Here is a 16,608-nt window from a genome sequence, read left to right as displayed (position 1 = left end):
CCCATCCCTCGCTTTCCCACCTGGCCTCCAAACCTCCCTCCCCCACCTCGCTTCTGGCCTGCCTTTCCTTTCTCCAGGCTCTCTCCAGCTGCTCTCATCCCCAGCCCAGTCCTGCCTCACTCTCTCCCTCACCCAAGTAACCCAGTCTCCCCGGACCCTCTCCAGACCCCCCAGAAACTCCCCCCTCAAAGGCTCCCTTCCTCTAACCTTCTTTGAAATGCCCTGAGTCTCCTCCCCATCCTCTCCTCCCCCCTTCCAGAGGGACCTTTTCTTTTCCCTGTTCCCAAACCTCCTTACCCAGACCACCCATACTCTCCAGAGCTCTCCAATGCTTCCTCTCAGGGTCCCCCTTTAGCCAGTGTCTCCCCAGCTCCTCTCCTCCCCACCTGAAATCTTCTCAGGCCTGGCTCTTCGCTGGAGGCCTGTCAGCTCCTCACAGCCCAGCTGAGCTCCCCATTTTTTGGCCTTGGAGTTGAACTGGCAAGCAGGATGCTGCCAGCCGAGAAAGATCAGAGCAACCTCAAGGAGTCTGCACCGCAGCCCTCACTAAGTACTGGAGGCTGAACATTATGAGAAAAAAACATAGCACTGGCTCTCCCACCCAGCCTTCAGCCTGGGAGGGAGATGTTCCTCCCCCCCACCTAAATGAGGCCTGCACCAAGTGAGTGCAGAGTCCATATTACACAGGAACAACATAGTCAGCAAAATGAAAGGCTTATCCTCAGTCACTCAACATGGGAACCGCACGAGGGATGCGGCTTTGGGTGCAACTTTCTGTCTCTCACTCTGAAGTCAGGGGAGTGCCCCCCTGTCGTGGGAGGGTACAAGAGAGGAAAAACCTCTGCACCAAGCAACCCAGACTTGTGCCTGCTGGGCAGCTGCTTCAAGCCCTTGCATATGGCAGAAGCACAAAATCCCCAGAAATCCTTGCAGGTCCTTGTGATGTTGATCCCATCCGCCCTCCCCCACCCGAAGCATAATACCCTAATATTGCAGGCCTAGCTTCACCCCATGCGATCAGGTTATTCAGATTCACAGTTCTTCCTGCCTATGTGCCCTAGTCTTGGGGCAATTTTAGCTACTCCAACCATCACAAACTGTGGAGTGGTTTTGTGATGTGGACAACAAACTGCTAGGAGGAGAGACCCACAGTTCTTTGTGACAGTGTCTGAAGATCTGAGGCCCAGTCTTCCAGCTGTGGAAGGTATCAGCACCACAGCATATCCACTCCCTTGCAGTGCTTGTTCTCCCCTCCCGCCTTCATCATTTTTCTCTTTCAATTTGGGTTGTTTTTCTGCTTTAACAGTTTAGGGTTGGAGATACAGGGGGACAACTTAGGGGAGTACAGCAGCCTGCATGTTGCAGAGCCACATACCTCCGTGAAGGGCACTGGGAGGCCTGCGTTGAGTCCATTCCGGAGGCTACAGAACCTTCCCCTTTCATTCTCAGGGCTGAGGTATAGATACATGTCCTTCAGGTTTCAGAGATGCTGGGATCCAGGGATGGCAGATAGCAGCAGTGGGCTATCAGCTCACCAGAGGAGTGGTGTACGCTTGGACAGGAGAGAGGATCCCAACACCAGTAAGTCCTACATTTTATAATTAAAAGGAAAGAAACTCTTCTCTGTGTGTAGATCTCTGGGGGAGGGAAGCAGGTCTTCCCCCCCCTTCACCTTCTAAGGTATATATCTGATCTTCTGAGCTGCTTTGTTTTGCTGAATTTTAATGCAAAGTTTTCCAGTGGGATGTGGGAAGCACCCTGTGTTCTCTCTGGCCAACGAGCCTGTGTGGACCTCATTGAAAGACAGAGAGAGAAGGTGGTACAGCTGGGAAGTCTCAATGAGGAACAGTCATATAAAACAGGCTTCTCCACTCCAGCAAAGAGTTTGGCCTCATCCTCCAAACACTTGCCTGTTGTGTGCATATAGGCACTCCCAATCTCTCTCCCTTCCCCCACCCTAAGGCATTTGGGGGACTTCTTGATTAAAAAAATTAAGATCTCCCTGAGTTTGAGTGAGTCTGTGAGAAGGGGCAAGGGCACTGCTGTCATCTTCACAGCCTAAGCAGCTCTCTTTTCTACTCACTGTCGCTTTCACAGTAAGGTCACCTGTGTTGCCCATGGTCAAAAGCCCAGAGATTCTGGAAGCTAGCCTCAAAGCCTGAGGGTGGGTGGATATTGCAGTTGTGTGTGTGCCAGCAGTGCAAGGGGAGCAATTTCTATGTAGATTAATACTTCAGTTTCCTAAAGCCCCATGGCTCCTCCACCCACTGGAATCACCATCAGGATGTGTATGGGGGTCTCTCTGATTACGCATGTGAAGAGTTTTGCAGCCTCAAGGTTTCTGAGGATCCATTTTATTGCAACCACCACAGAGAGCTGGAAAAAGACTCTTTGCCCAGTGAAGCATTTATCCAAGCTTCATTTTTCAGGAATCAGCCATTCTGCTGTTCCCACCCCAAGCCCATGGTGCAGTAGCACCATTGTCCAAGATGATACCATGCCCTTCGTCCCTAAGGCCACGGTGCAGGGCTCAATCCTGCTTCTCTTTTGCCTTCAGCATCATCTCTCAGTGGGTCCCGATGTTCTGATTTAGCATGTGCTGTATTCAGAGGGGTAACTGGACCTGTTGTGCTCTTAGCACAGTGGTAAGAACAGAGCACAATGAAGATATACCAACCAAGCACAAAGCCTGCTAACAAAGCCAGCAGCATCGTCCTCCCCCAGCCATCTGCACCACACAGAAGAGTGTTTACAATTGCTCCACATGGGAGAGATCACAGTCAAAAGCTCCAGCAGCACAAAGCTTTAGAGGGTAACTAGCTCCCTGCAACAATGACCACTGATACGAGCAGGGTGTATGTATCACAGCAGCAGGCCTGGCACTTTCAAATGTGTGGTATAAACAGCATTTGCTTTACAAGCTACCTATCACCTTAAGCCATCTCAGCTCAGGCTATGGGTTCCTCTGTGTTGACAAACTAAGCAGGGTTAGCCCTGGGAGACCACAGGGGGAAAAAGCAGGTGCTGCAAGAAGTAATGCTGACAGTTTAGTAGGTGGTGCTCTTCCCTCTGACTCAATAAAGAGCTATTATTCCAAGCACAGGGCTATAGGACAGTGGGTTGCTGGAGGTATTACCTCTGGATGGGATATAAAACTGCGGTCTGGACCACTTGTGGCATCCGTTGTGAGAGAAGGATGGTAACCTCAGAGTCCTGGGCAAATTCAACCTAAACTCCCTTTGCAGCCTCAATAGGAAGCCATGTTCTTCTTCATTTCCTGTCCTACCCTGTTGTCCAGTGTGGCTGTTAAACAGCTGCCATGTTTCCACCCCAGAACAGGGTGCAGTGCTGCAGCAGCAGACAAGATCCCTACAGTAACTTGTAAAACATCTTGGGATGAAGAGCTAGCGAAATGGAAGCGATTGTTTAAACAAATGCTTTTTTGTATTTGAAATTATTCAGTGTGGCATTTTGAGAACAAATAAATATTCTTGTTATAAAATACCTGGGAGTCAAGCCCACTTTCCTATCATGCTCCCACCTCCCACCTCCTTTACTTTCAGATCTGGAATATTTTCTCAAATACAAGAGTTGATTAAAAAAAACACAACTAGTGCTAAGTATTTGCAGCTGTCTGAGCCTGTGTGCTGAGCTGACCAGAGCTCAGATATTCTTGGACTGACCCAAGGGCTCATCTCTCTCAGACTGTCCCACGTCCCACTCAGTCACGAGTTCTGAAGACACCTCCATGTAGAGATGGTCCCAGTCCCAGAAGACGTCCTCCTACCAAGAGGAAAGAAAGAAAAATACTGAATTGCTACAGGTCTCTGAATGTTGCTAAACGGTCAGGCGAGCAGCCCTAGAGAGAAGCTGTAACAGGCTCAGAGAGCTACCACTCTGCGCACAGAGGGGGAATTAGGGCAGGGCCCTAGATTCCATTAGGAGCACTAGAAATCCCAAGAAAAAGGCAGTTTGAATCCCTGCCACAATTTATGGATTTTGACAGATCGGGTTGTCTTTTTAAAATTCACTAAAATAGCAAGTTATAGATTGAACCAGGCACAGTGCAGGGAGGATCTGTGAAATCTCCACCCCTACACAACTCTGCCAATTCAGCTCTGTCCTAACCTGCAGAAACCCTGCTATTCCAGTCCTGGACTCCCCCCAGTTCCGCTGGTGCTCCTCTGTCCTGACCTGTTGTTCCAGACTTGGGTTCTCCCTATTCCCCTGTCTGCCTTTGCCTCTCAATGGAGCTGGAGCTGGTGGTGGCTCTTAGAGGCAGAATTTATTAGAATGGTGAGTGTGTCAGGAGCTCCAGTCCCCAGTCAGAGACAGTCCCCAATAATTCCTTTGTCAGCTATTTTGCAAGGGAGGGCACAGTTGGAAGCAGCGCCACAAGCTCTGGCACACTAAACGTATCACATTCTGGGCCCCGGAAACCTCTGAAATCCAAATCCCTTCAGACTTTATCCAACTGAGAAAAGTCTGTCCCATTCCCCCTCCCCCCATTAATAAGGCCATGGGTATCATGTACTGACTGAGGGACTTGCAGGTCCATGCGAACAGCTCTACTAGTTTCTGCCTCAGGACAGGCTCACCTCTCGTACTTCCTGTTCTGGGGCCAGAACCTTGGTGAGAAGCTTCAGGTCAATCTCTCCATCCTGTGAACACAAAGCAGGTCACAGACGTACTCCAACAGACCAGGCACAGAGAAAAGGGATCCCGCACTTTAGCCAGGAACAGGATGTTGCTGGTGACACAGCTGCATTCTTGCCTCTTTGGGGACCAATGGCTTCTTATGGGACAGGATTAGCAGGTGGCGACTGGATGTGGGCAGCTCAGAGGGAGGGGAAGGAGCACGTGAGACCAATCCAGTGTTGCAACACTCATAGTGCAATCGCAACTGCTGTGATTTCTGGCTGAATTGGGGGTGCAGGAATTTTACCTGAGCTGGCTGCAGTTTCCCCCTTCAGCCACTATAGGGAGCTGGCCTGCAGCCATCCCATAAAAGCTGCCTGCACCTCCCTGGGATCCCGTGAGCTCTGAGTGGGGCAGAGTCCAGAAAAAAACAAAACATCCCGCCACCCTCCACTGCAGCCCAGGAGAGTTAAATTAAATTAAGAGTGTGGGGAAGCTCCCTCCGCTGCTGACTGGAGACAGGTGCCAGCTACGGCACCAGCCAGGGGAGGCTGCTGGGACACAGGGAAGGGGCTGTGTGAACCAGTGAGTGTAGATGGAGGGAACGAGAGGGGAGTATTGCCCAGCAGATGCACAAGGGAGTCAGGGCCTGCACTTCTATGTGTACACATTTTGTGTCTGTGTCACACAAACAGTGCAGGGCAAGAAGGGGGAGCTCAAAAACCAGCAGCCAGACCAAAAACAACGTCAATTAAAAAAACCTCATGATTTTGGGGTCCTGACTCATGATTTTGAATTCTTAGGGTTGGCAATATGGCAGTCCCCAAGGAGACAGGAAATCAAGGCCTGTCATCATTTGGGTTTGTGCCTCTCAGGAACAGCTTTGGAAACTTCCTTCCTGCTTGAAAATGGCTCTTTGGGCTACAGCAGCATGAAGAACTCCTATACCCAGAGCCAGCAGCCCAGACACCGGGGGCAGGGTTGCATGTGCCTCAGGCACCACAAGAAAGGGCAGCACCATGGATGACCCTGGCTGAGGGAGAAGGAGCAGTGCTGGATGCCAGGGGAAAGAGCAATGCTGTGTGTGTCCCAGGACCAGGGAAAGGGGCAGAGCATGGTAAAACATGGGTAGGAAATGTGTTCTAGGGATATATGTAGTGTTGCTGGAGCCGTGTTGGTCCCAGGATGTTAGAGACACAAGGTGGGTGAAGCAATATCTTTTATTGGACCAACAGAAAACTTGAGGGAAAACTCAAGGATGTTCTGACTATGTAAATAAATGGCCATCGGAGTAAGATTTCCAAGTGGATGCCAAGCAAAGGTGCCAGGGAGATGTTTATATCCAGTATCAGAGGCCCCACCAGAGCAGTGAGCACTGTGGGCGCCCCACCAGAGCAATGGGCACTGTTCACTTAGTGTTCCCATATACATTAGGGCCCCATAACAGAGGGGAACAGGTCCTTGAAACCTTGGGGGACAGGGGTTGTGTTAGGTATCAGCTGGACCCAAGTATCTGTTTTTCTGGAGGACGACATGAGGGAGGTGCAGAGGGGGTTATGCTGGCCACTACATAAGGGCACCCACTCACCAGGGTTTGGAAGGCAGCATACTTCATGAGGTCATTGTCCAGGTCACGGAAGGTCAGCACTCTGTTCACCTGGATACTGCAAGAAGGAGGGGCAAGAAACAAAACTAGCTAAGTGTGGGAACAGCTCGTGCTCCTCTAGGGAGCAGTGGCACATGAATGGGAGTCTGGGAGCATCCAGCTTCAGTGTCCATGTCTCCAAGAGAAAATAAATACATGGGTGGAGAGGAATCTGGGCACAAGCCTCTTGAGTGCTGTTTCCATACCAGATAGAACAATGATTTAGACATGGATTATTATTATTTAATGTACCATGAATGTGAGGGAAGCCCCAGAACCTGCCATCCTGTGAGCAGTAGATGCTGTATTTGTAGGAAGCCTAACAGCAAAAATTGGATTAGCTGTTTAGGAGAAAAGCTGTCTGATTGTTCTACCTCCTGGCTCCTAACCAGCCCTACCATGCAGCTTCCAGCATACTGGGGTCTCTGAGTTTTCATGGCTGCTTTAAAGTCATAGTTATAAGAAAAAGCTAGTAACATATCCAAAGACTCCATGGATGTTCAGAGAACTGATATGATCATAACATGATAGAAAACAATGAAGTAAAATCTGATTGAGAAACAAAGTGATTTTTAGTCAAACTGTTAAAAGTGTTTTTAATTTGGTTTTGATAACAGCTATTTAATTTCAATGCCCAATAAACATTTGGGAGAAAAAACATCTTTGTTCAGGATTCAGGCACCCTTTCTGTACAATGAAGGGCCACAAAAGCACCCAATCCATATGATCCAAGAAATCACTCCAACAAAACAGGAAAGAGCAGACTTGCCCTTCCCTGATATTTCTAAGATTAACCATTTTTTTTTCATTTTATTTTTTTCCCTTTGCTAGTCACCTTTGAGATAAATCCAGAACTACTTTGACTAGCACTTTTAACCAATAGGATTTGTACTATACAAATTAACTAGGCACTTGAATGAGGCAGACATCATATGGGGGGAAACAATTTATGATCATGTAAGTAAAGAGTATGTGATAATACATATGCACAAAAAGGCAGTGTTAACGTTGCACAGGCAACCTTAAATTGGGCATTTCCTAATTTTTGAAGGTTTCAGTTTGCAAGCTCAATCATGTTCTTTTGATATATTTTTGTATGTATATAGAATATGCTGTAATTACTTTCTCTTTGTATTTGGAAACAACACAAGGGAACTCTACTATCCTGGAGACTCACTATCATAATGCATGGCATCAAATCCTACTGAATGGGACAACCACTGATCTCTGCAGAACACAAGGTAATGCAGGATTTAATTTCAGCAGCCATTTCTCACCGCTGATTCCCAGCAGTGGGCAGTGACTCTAGACTTGTGATCATGTGGCTGTGATGTTACCTGGGTGGAGCCGCCACTTGCATAGCGAGATCTTCTTCCTGTACTTCCTCCAAGTCCGGGATCACAGGAATATCTGCAACAGGAAGAGGCAGAAGCAGCATGAAGACGACGGAATACTGAGCTTTCTTCCCACTTGGGAGAGAGAGAAGTCAGAAGTCCCACCCTCCCATGCTACCCGGGGTGTGAACGCATTCACAGCCCTCATGACAGCAAAACAATGGCAGGTTATTTGCAATGATTAAAAAAGCATATACTGTAGTTTAATAATAAAACAAGCCAATAAAACTTTGAAACCTGGAGGCAAAATAAATCCAAAGAGGGAAGAAAATTTGTGCTGCATTAGGACTTGCTCAACAGTCATGGATTCTCCATTTGGAATAACCTTGAACCTTATGAGGTTTGAATTCTGGCTGGCTGCTGCAAGCCTCAAACACGGACCTGCCACATGCTTGCCATCATCCCATAGGCAGGGAAAGAATTCCCTTCACACAAGAATCACTATTTGTCCAGCTCAGGTTCACATTTTATTAGAGATGAAAAATATCAGATTTCCCTCAGAAAACTGTCATTTAAATTAAGGGGGGAAATGTTTAATGAAACCCCAAATGCCAAAAATAAAGAAGTTTCACAACAGATTCCCCCTCCCAAAGGGCACAATTCTCTGGATGTCTCTCACGCTGCAGCTGCAAATCTCATTCTGATCCCTGGAGCTTGACTTTTCTGGCATTTGTCCCTTTCTCTCTCAGAAGCAATTAACCCTTCATCTGTATCCACTTTCAGGCTCTTCCCTGGGTTTCTCTGTTCTTCTCTTGAGTATTTTCAGTACCCTCTCTCCTCAGATCCCATCTCCCATTTGCAAAGGAAGCTGGTCAGCATGTTGGATGCAGTCTCTCTATTTCATCAGGAGGGGCTCTCCCGCCCAGCAAGGGCAAGGACATGACAGCGAAGCCACAGGTGGACAAAGTTTTGTTTGGTTGTAGCCCAGGATGCCAGTGACGATGGTGCATCCTGCTGCAGGTCCAGCCATGAGATGCACTCCCCAATCTGGTAGAGAGATGCACTCAGCCCAAAATAATTTGAACAGAGAGCAAAGTATACCAGAGTTGCCAGATGCCCAGCCAACAGTAGTTAGTTAAGGGCTATCAGTAGGTTTAGCCCTGTACCAGACCCTTCCTGCTCCGAGGAGCCCACAATCCAGACAAGACAGAGCATGAGGTCTGAACCTCACTGAAGTGCTCCAGCACTGACCACACCTAGACTGCACTGCTGGAGGCGAAATGGGGAAGAGGACAGGAGGTCAGGTTGAAGAGCATGGAAAACTTCCTGTTGTAGATATTCCACTGCAGTGTTCACCTAGCTTTATATAAACTCAGGTAGGAAATAATCCCAAGGTGACCTGGCAGACAAAGTGAGTTGGAACCTATTTATGATTTTGAATGTTAGTCTGCTGTAGCTGGCCTAGGCTATGGGTCAGTCTCCAGCCCACTCCTTGGACTAGGGTCACAGCTACTTCAGCTGGGAGGGAAGGGAGAGGAGAAAGGAAGGAGGGAGAGAGAAGTGTACTCCACGTCCCCGAGAAGCAAAAAGAAAGTCAACGGGAGAGTGTCTCCCCTCGACACAGCGCAGTATAGCCACCGCGGTAAGTGGATCTAACTATGTCAACTTCAGTTACGTTATTCATGTAACTGAAGTTGCGTAAGTTAGATCGATTTACTGCGGTAGTGTAGACCAGGCTTTAGTGTAGTGTCCCTTTAAAGGCCTAAGGTTTGCCAGAAGGCTGCTCCAGGGGCCCCGGTTTCTTAGGCGGCAGGGGAGCTGCATGGCTCAGCTCTCTGGAGATTCTTCACCCAGTTGGTATCTGAATGAAGCAGGCATCCCGGGGGCTGGAGCAATCAGGCTGCTCCTGGCTCCATCTGTAGCACTGCTATTATATTGTTGGAACTCAGCAGTTGGCTGCTTCTGGCTCTACCCTGTTTGCAGCCCAGGCTGAGATAAATATTCAGGAGCTGGAGAGACAGCCCCACCTGAAGAGTTTGGGGCTCAAGACAGGGCCTTCCTGAGCAGCTTCCTCCTCCTGCCTCCTGTCAGTGCTGTGCAGCCTCCCACAGCTCCAAATGGCATTGCTCCTGCCTCATGTCCACTCCGCATCTCCACAGGCTCCCTCAGTTCCCCTTCCCCCCATCCCTGGCCAGAAGAGGCAGCGCTGGCCCATCTGCAGCAGAGCCTGGGTCAGCCCAGAACCTTGGCGAGGTGGCTGTTTGGAGCTAGCCACACAGTGGGATTTCTCTCTAATTGGCTGCCTGCTGAAAGGGATAGAGGCTACAGCGAGAGGCAGGCCAAGGCGAGAGGCAGTGACAGCTTGGACGATCTCAGCAGAGCCGTGCCATCCAGCTCCCCAACCGCCCAACAAACAGGTGCCTATGGAGCAGCTTTCAGGCTACAGCAAACTTCATAAAGACCTTTGCAGGGAAACTGCAGCGACTTGGCCTGATCTATCCCTGAGACAGAGGAAGGCAAGGGCTGGCGATTCCATAGCATTGAGTCAATGGCCTGTCGCTGTTCTGCTCGCTGCGGAGCCCTGACCGCTCTCACAGGGGAAGCTGCCATCGCACTGATTCTTCTCAGCAGGGGCTCCCAGCTGCTGGCAAAGTGCAATGACGGGACAAAAGAACAAAAGTGATTCAGCTGATGGAGTGACTGACTTAGAGTATGAGGGGCTCAGCTCAGTGATAGCTGGGGGGGGGGCGGAACAGAGTCATTGTGGATAAGGGGCAAAGTGTAGGGAGAAGAGAGATTGTGTAGGCTGATTTGAGGGGATTATCTTACAAGTAAGGAGATGAAGCTGAGCAAAGAAAAGACAGTCCATTTTGCCTGTGAGTCAACAAAATAAGGGGACTAACTGCGCATCAGAAGATGTGAGATTCCCATGGCTGGAGTCATTTAAAAGCAGGACTGGTCAAGGGCCTGGAGAGTGATTGTATGGATTAGGGAACATTCCATGCTATGGGGCATCCCCAGCTCCCAGGCTAACAGATCTCACTTGCAAGAAGATTTAAATGTTATTCAGTATAAAATTTCTTTTTTAAATTTCAACCCACTACTTGTAATTTCTTCCTCTCCTGTCCCATCCCTGTTGTGCCACTCTAAATAATTCTGCTCCCTTCTTTTTGTTCACACTCTTTGCATATTTGTAAACCATCACAGTGTTTCCTTTGCCATCAGTTAGCCAAGCATCTTTTTTACTCAAGCCATCCACCCTCCTGATCATTTTTGTTGCTCTTCTCAGCTCTTATTAAAGTTTTTTCCAGTATCTTTCTGGTAACACTCTGCTGAGAAGTTATTGCAATATTCTAGTAGCAATCACAGCACAGCCACGGGGTGCAAACACATGCTAACGTTAAGCATTCACATTGACTTAAATGAAACTACTCACATGTTAAGTTAAGCATGTAAGTAAATCTTTGCAGGACTATGTCCTCTCTGCCCTACAATGCAGTACCCATGTGCACACAGCCAGAAACGACATTGGCCTTATTTCAGCAGCTGCAAATCTCCCAGATAGTGTATTGCTCATATCACCCTGGTCTCTCTCAGCTATCCCTGATTCTCTGTGTCCTGCCTCTTACAGAATGTCTATATTTCAGATCTTTTCCACCCAATCAATTAACTTTGATTTTTCCATGTGGATTCTTGTTGTAATATTTTCTGTCCACATTATAATCTCTCTGAATTCAGGGCCCTTGCATATGAGCCTCATACATGGCTTCATAACGTCTATACACATTGAAGAGCAGCTGGGAATTGCATTCCAGCATGTGCATATGGGAATTGGGAACATCTTATCAAACACACAAACATCATCATTGCAATGATGCCGCTGAAGGGCCTGCACATTGTAAAATGAAGCAGAGAACAAAGGACGGCACCACAATCTGGAAACAAACAGATTCACAATGCATAGCTATGTTTTAGAAGGAAGGGCAGTTTCCTGATCATCTCTAACATCTGCCAATTTCAATAAAATATTGCAGACAAGTCTTTGCAGCTGGGTGGAGACCACACTAGCGATGTTATAGCCCACATGGAATTGCTCCAGCAGGGGATTTCCCTCCCCCTATAGCACACCCTTCCCTCCCTTCTCTTAGCATTGGTCTCCCAACTAGACCCTGGGCCCCTTTAGTGTAACTCATGCAGGTCCACCCTTAACCACAGCCTCCACCAGAGTTCCTCTGGTATCAGTTTTGTGATACCGTGGAGAGAATGTTCCGAGTATACCCAGCTCTTAAAGGAGCACTCATTCCTCCCCAATTAAAATACACCCAGTTTTCCTCCTGGTAAAATCAGTGAAGACAGAGGAAGAGAAGTGGAAGAGGTGTATGTTGGGTAATGTTTTACAGACAGAAAACAGAAGTAATGGGTTTCTGTAAGTCAGGTAAAACAACTCAAGGCCCCTCATACTCCCAGAGTGACCTTAAGGAAACCTAGATGGGACTCCTCTTCAGACCCCAGTTTGGTTAAAGGGGATCAAATAGCAACATAAAGCACTTTCTCTTGGCATCCTCTTCCTCAGACCATGCCAGCTCGAGCCCAGGAATCAACCAAGGCAGAGATGGAAAATAAATATTTGAGCCCCCTGCTGGCCAATACAGAACTGTTTCCTATGGTCTATTCTCCACACCTACATCTAGTCTGATTTTAAGTTTCCCAAGGAGCTGGGAGCTATCTCTTGGAGGCAATTCAAACTAAGCTCATCAAACCCAGAACTGCTGTGGCACTAAACCCCAAGTGATAGTTAACAGCTAAGTTATAATTTCCTAGACCAAATGTAGCGGTCTTGTTCATAGGCACCGACTCCGGGGCTGGAGCACCCCAGGGGAAAAATTGGTGGGTGCTCTGCACCAACCAGCAGCCAAGCTCCCCGCCCCGCCACCCCAGCTCACTTCTGCCTCCTCCCCTGAGCGCACCGCGTCCCCGCTTCTCCTCCTAGCGCTTGCACCGTGAAACAGCTGTTTCGTGGCGTAACAAGCTGTGGGAGGGAGAGGGGAGGAGCGGGAATGCGGCGCGCTCCGGGGAAGAGGCCGGGCTGAAGTGGGGATTTGGGGAAGGAGTCCAATAGGGGCAGGGAGGGGGCGGAGTTGGGGTGAGTACTTTGGGGAAGGGGTTGGAATGGGGGCAGGGCAGGGGTGGAATCGGGCAGGGCCGGGGGGGCACGAGCACCAACCAGCGCCAGGAGAAGTTGGCGCCTATGGTCTTGTTAATGGCTAAGACAGTATATTATTATCTCTATGACAAGAGCATCAAAGACCCCAGTCTAGTCAGGGCTGTAGTGGGCTAGGCAGTGGCCACACAAAGAATAAAAAACAATCCATGCCCTAAAAACCATTGCATCTAAGTTATGGTGAGGCAAGTTGGTGTAAGGAAGAAGTGGTAGGAGGTCAGAAGGGAAGGAGGACACATGCTTACTCAGACTGGGTACTTGAATGATTAGCAGGGGACAGTGCTTTTTAAGATATAAACAAACAAGAGACACTAGTGATGGTGGTAGTCCAGGCTGGGTACCTGTAACCATCTCCCTTTCTGCCTCTTACACAAGTAACTGATCTACAGAGGAGATGGATGGAGAGGTAGAAGCAGGAAAAGCAACTGCTAAGAGGGGTAAGAACCCACTTTACCTTATAGCCTCCACACTCTTGGCAATTGCTTTTCCTGCTGCAGCTCCCTCCTCCACATGCAAGTCACACCTGCTTGTTATTTGGATTACAGCAGCACCTAGAGGCCCCAAATGAGACCAAGGCCTCATTGTGCTAGGTGCTGTACAAACACCCAGTAAGGCAGTCCCTGCTCCAAAGAGTTTACAGGCTAAATTGACAAGACAGAGTGGATGGGGGAACACAAATTCAGAGAGAAGTGGCTTGCCCAAGGCCAGACAGCAGGTCAGGCAGAGCTAGGATTGGAAGCCCTGTCTCCTGGGTGCCAGTCCAGTGCCAAGACTGATTCAGGTAAAGTTAATCTTTTACAGCCACTAACCCTCCCCTTTTAATTTAGGCCCCCTAGAGCTGCACAACCATTCTCTCTGGAGTCACAACTCCAAGTGCTGAGAGTCACACTAAAAATCTTGTCATTCATGCTTAATGAGGATTTTCTCCCCCTGATCACATGACATTTTCAATGGCCAGTTCAGAGTGGAAGCTCCGTACAGCAGTGATGCAGGCATCTTCAATGACCACACAATGCCCTGCACACCTTTGCTGCTACTGAGATTAGAGTGCAGGCTACCCAGAGGGTGGCAGCTTTGGAGGCGAGCTGACCCCTTCAAAGCAGGTTTATCCTCAGTGCAGCAGAATTACAGGCTCCTCACTTAAAGAATGACAGAAACTAACTTAATTTTACATTTTATGAGCATGCAACTTAAACCAGGGATAATTATAATTTCTCTGCTGCTGCAAAACTTTATTTTACTGAATGTTTTTACCTTCTGCATCACGTTTGGGGAATTTTAAACAGGCAAATGGAAGAAGGTCTGATTGAAGATGAAGTTAAGTGAAAGAAATTGGTCTCATTTAGCACATGACAGGATTCATCTGTGTTCCCAAGTCCACCGAGGTAGCATCATGGGCGTTTCATATTCATGAGCTGCTGCGACACTGTGTCCCCTCATTTACAAAGCGCCGTGTTCAGCAAATTCCGTCCCTGTGGACACTCCGTGCATTTCATGGTCTTGTCAGAGAGACATCAAACACTCCATTAACCAAATACCAGAAAATGGCTTTAATTAGCGCATCTCAATCCGATAAATATTTTTTCCCCCTCTAAATGGAAAAAATGGAGAAGAAGAAAAAAATAAGTGGAAAGCAACAGGCTTAAAAAAAACCCACAAGGAGCAGAGGCAGTTTCTACTGAACACACAAACAAGCTCAAAGCCTCTTGGAAGGTGAGAGCAGCAAGCAAGCAGAGAGGGCAAAGAATAGCTCTCTGGACCCCTGGCCACTCCATTTGACTGGGATGCATTCCCCAGGATCGTACCTGACCTGCTGTCAATCTGATGGCTGATCAGGAGCCATGCCTGTCGCCAGTGGGGAGAATGAAAGCAGAGGGCTGAAGAGAATCAGGTAGCTACCATGACTGCTGGGGTGTGGCTCCGGAAAGCTGAGAGAAGAAACTAAGGAAAAACAGCACAAGAGTCCATCTCCCTGAGAACCATGGTGAGTCTGTGATGGCGGCACCACATGGGCTAGCTGCTGTGACAAGTCACAATAATAAAGGGGCCTTCTAACCCCAAGTTATAGAAAGGTCTCAGTGGCTCCCTGACACTGAAAAGCCAAATAGTAGCTTTACAGAGACAACCATATTAGAGGAGAACAAGAGCAAATGGTTTTGTTTTTTCTCAGCCTTCCAAGCTACAAAGTGATTATCAACTAGACAAAGGGCTGGATAGGAGATGGAGTGGCCACTCAGGCTCTTGAACCATGAGAACCCCAGAGAACAGCAAAGGTCTGTACCACTGTAACCAGGTTGTGGCATTTGTTGCTGCTGACATACAGTAGCTTCCCAGTTTGGAATCATCATTGCACACATCTTCCTTGGGATGCTTGAGGGAGAGGACAGAAGTGCTACAACGATGTTGTGGAACAGGGGTTAATAAGGCAGTGTCCGACAAGTTACTGGACTGAATACAGGGGGAGCTGGGTGAAATTCTATGGCCTGTGTTATACAGGAGGTCAGACTAGATGATCTAATGTTCCCTTCTGACCTTATAATCTATGCACCTATGACCTTTGGACAACCAGACTGGTCACTGGCAATAGAAGCACCAGGAACTTGGAGACCAGGATTGAGACTGTGCTACTGTACAGCTGGCATTAGTAGGACACTGATCTGGGAGGCTCAAACTGCCAAAGATCGATCTCTGTGGAGGAAACAGCTACCAACCTACAGACACTCCTGTCTAAACTCTGTGCCTGCCTCAGTTCCTGGAGATTTCCACTTTTCTCCTTTAAAGGCTTCTCTCCATATCCCCCCTCATTTTTTTTCCCTTCTAAAAGGTATTAAGGCACTGGCAGGGCCACAGCCTAGAAGGGCATGAGGCACGGGGGGGAGGGATGGGGGAGTTCAGAAATACAAAACCCTCCTCAATAATGCTAGAGATGAGTGATTTTGCTTTAGAGCATTAATGTGACAGGGAAAGTGGCTTCTCAGAGCAGTCCCGTGGAAGTATGTTTGGGAGCAAGCGTATCTGATTCTATTTCATCCTCTTCATGTTACGCTGGAAAAACAAGACAAACTACATTTCTTTTATGCTAAATCCTTAGTTTTTTTTTTATTTTTTCTTATATATATTTATTAAAAAAATGCCTCTTTGATCGGCAGCACCTGTGACATTTCCACATCCAGAAACTCCTCAGAAGCCTCCCTCCCTCCGCACAAGGCCACCACTGCTGACAGCCAGCTGGGTTTGATCACAGCCATTCCGAATCAGATTTTCATAAGACAGATGAGGAGTCTTACTGCTGCTTTCTCATATCAGATGAGAAACTGAGGGGGGAGTGGGGACGGGTCCTGAGGGAACGACGCTACAATCAAGGGCTACGCGGTTCTCTCTCTGTCCCTCCACTGCTGCAATGTTCAAAGGAGTTTGCCTCGGGCAGTTTTAAATGATGGAGTCTCAATTCTGTAATCATCTTTCAAGAGCTTTTTCTTAACGGGTCTTTTAGGTAAACCTAGTCCGTCAACTACACTTATGGACTCAGCAATCATAAGCCCAATATGACTACGTATCTAACATACTACAGAATTTAGAGATGGAAGAGATTTACCAGAACCCATCAAGTTCATCCCCAAACAGGCCAGGATTGTTCCCTAATAGCTGTATTATTCACTGCCTTGTCCAGTTTTAAATTACTCAAAACAGGGCTCTCACCATATCCCTTGGGATACACACACTCTGCTCTCCCCTTCCACTCCCACTGAAAAGATAGAGGCTTCTCCAGA

General features: G+C 48.1%; 1 protein-coding gene across 1 annotated transcript in view; it reads right to left on the bottom strand.

Annotated features, from left to right (window-relative positions):
* Positions 1 to 1,280: 1,280 nt before the first annotated feature.
* Positions 1,281 to 16,608, bottom strand: part of IFT43 (intraflagellar transport 43) — a 52,678-nt gene continuing 37,350 nt past the window's right edge. Inside the window, exons 6-9 of the mRNA XM_005301625.5 lie at positions 7,621 to 7,693; positions 6,227 to 6,302; positions 4,599 to 4,661; positions 1,281 to 3,783 (exon numbers count right to left, since the gene is read on the bottom strand). Of these exons, the coding sequence (XP_005301682.2) occupies positions 3,664 to 3,783; positions 4,599 to 4,661; positions 6,227 to 6,302; positions 7,621 to 7,693 (332 nt within the window). The 3' untranslated portion in view covers positions 1,281 to 3,663. The remainder of the gene's footprint in view (positions 3,784 to 4,598; positions 4,662 to 6,226; positions 6,303 to 7,620; positions 7,694 to 16,608) is intronic.

Source organism: Chrysemys picta, chromosome 4 (assembly GCF_011386835.1).
Source record: "Chrysemys picta bellii isolate R12L10 chromosome 4, ASM1138683v2, whole genome shotgun sequence".
In the NCBI taxonomy this organism is placed as follows: domain Eukaryota; kingdom Metazoa; phylum Chordata; order Testudines; family Emydidae; genus Chrysemys; species Chrysemys picta.
The sequence above is the reverse complement of the archived record's forward strand: the minus strand, read 5'-3'. Positions and strand labels throughout refer to the sequence as shown.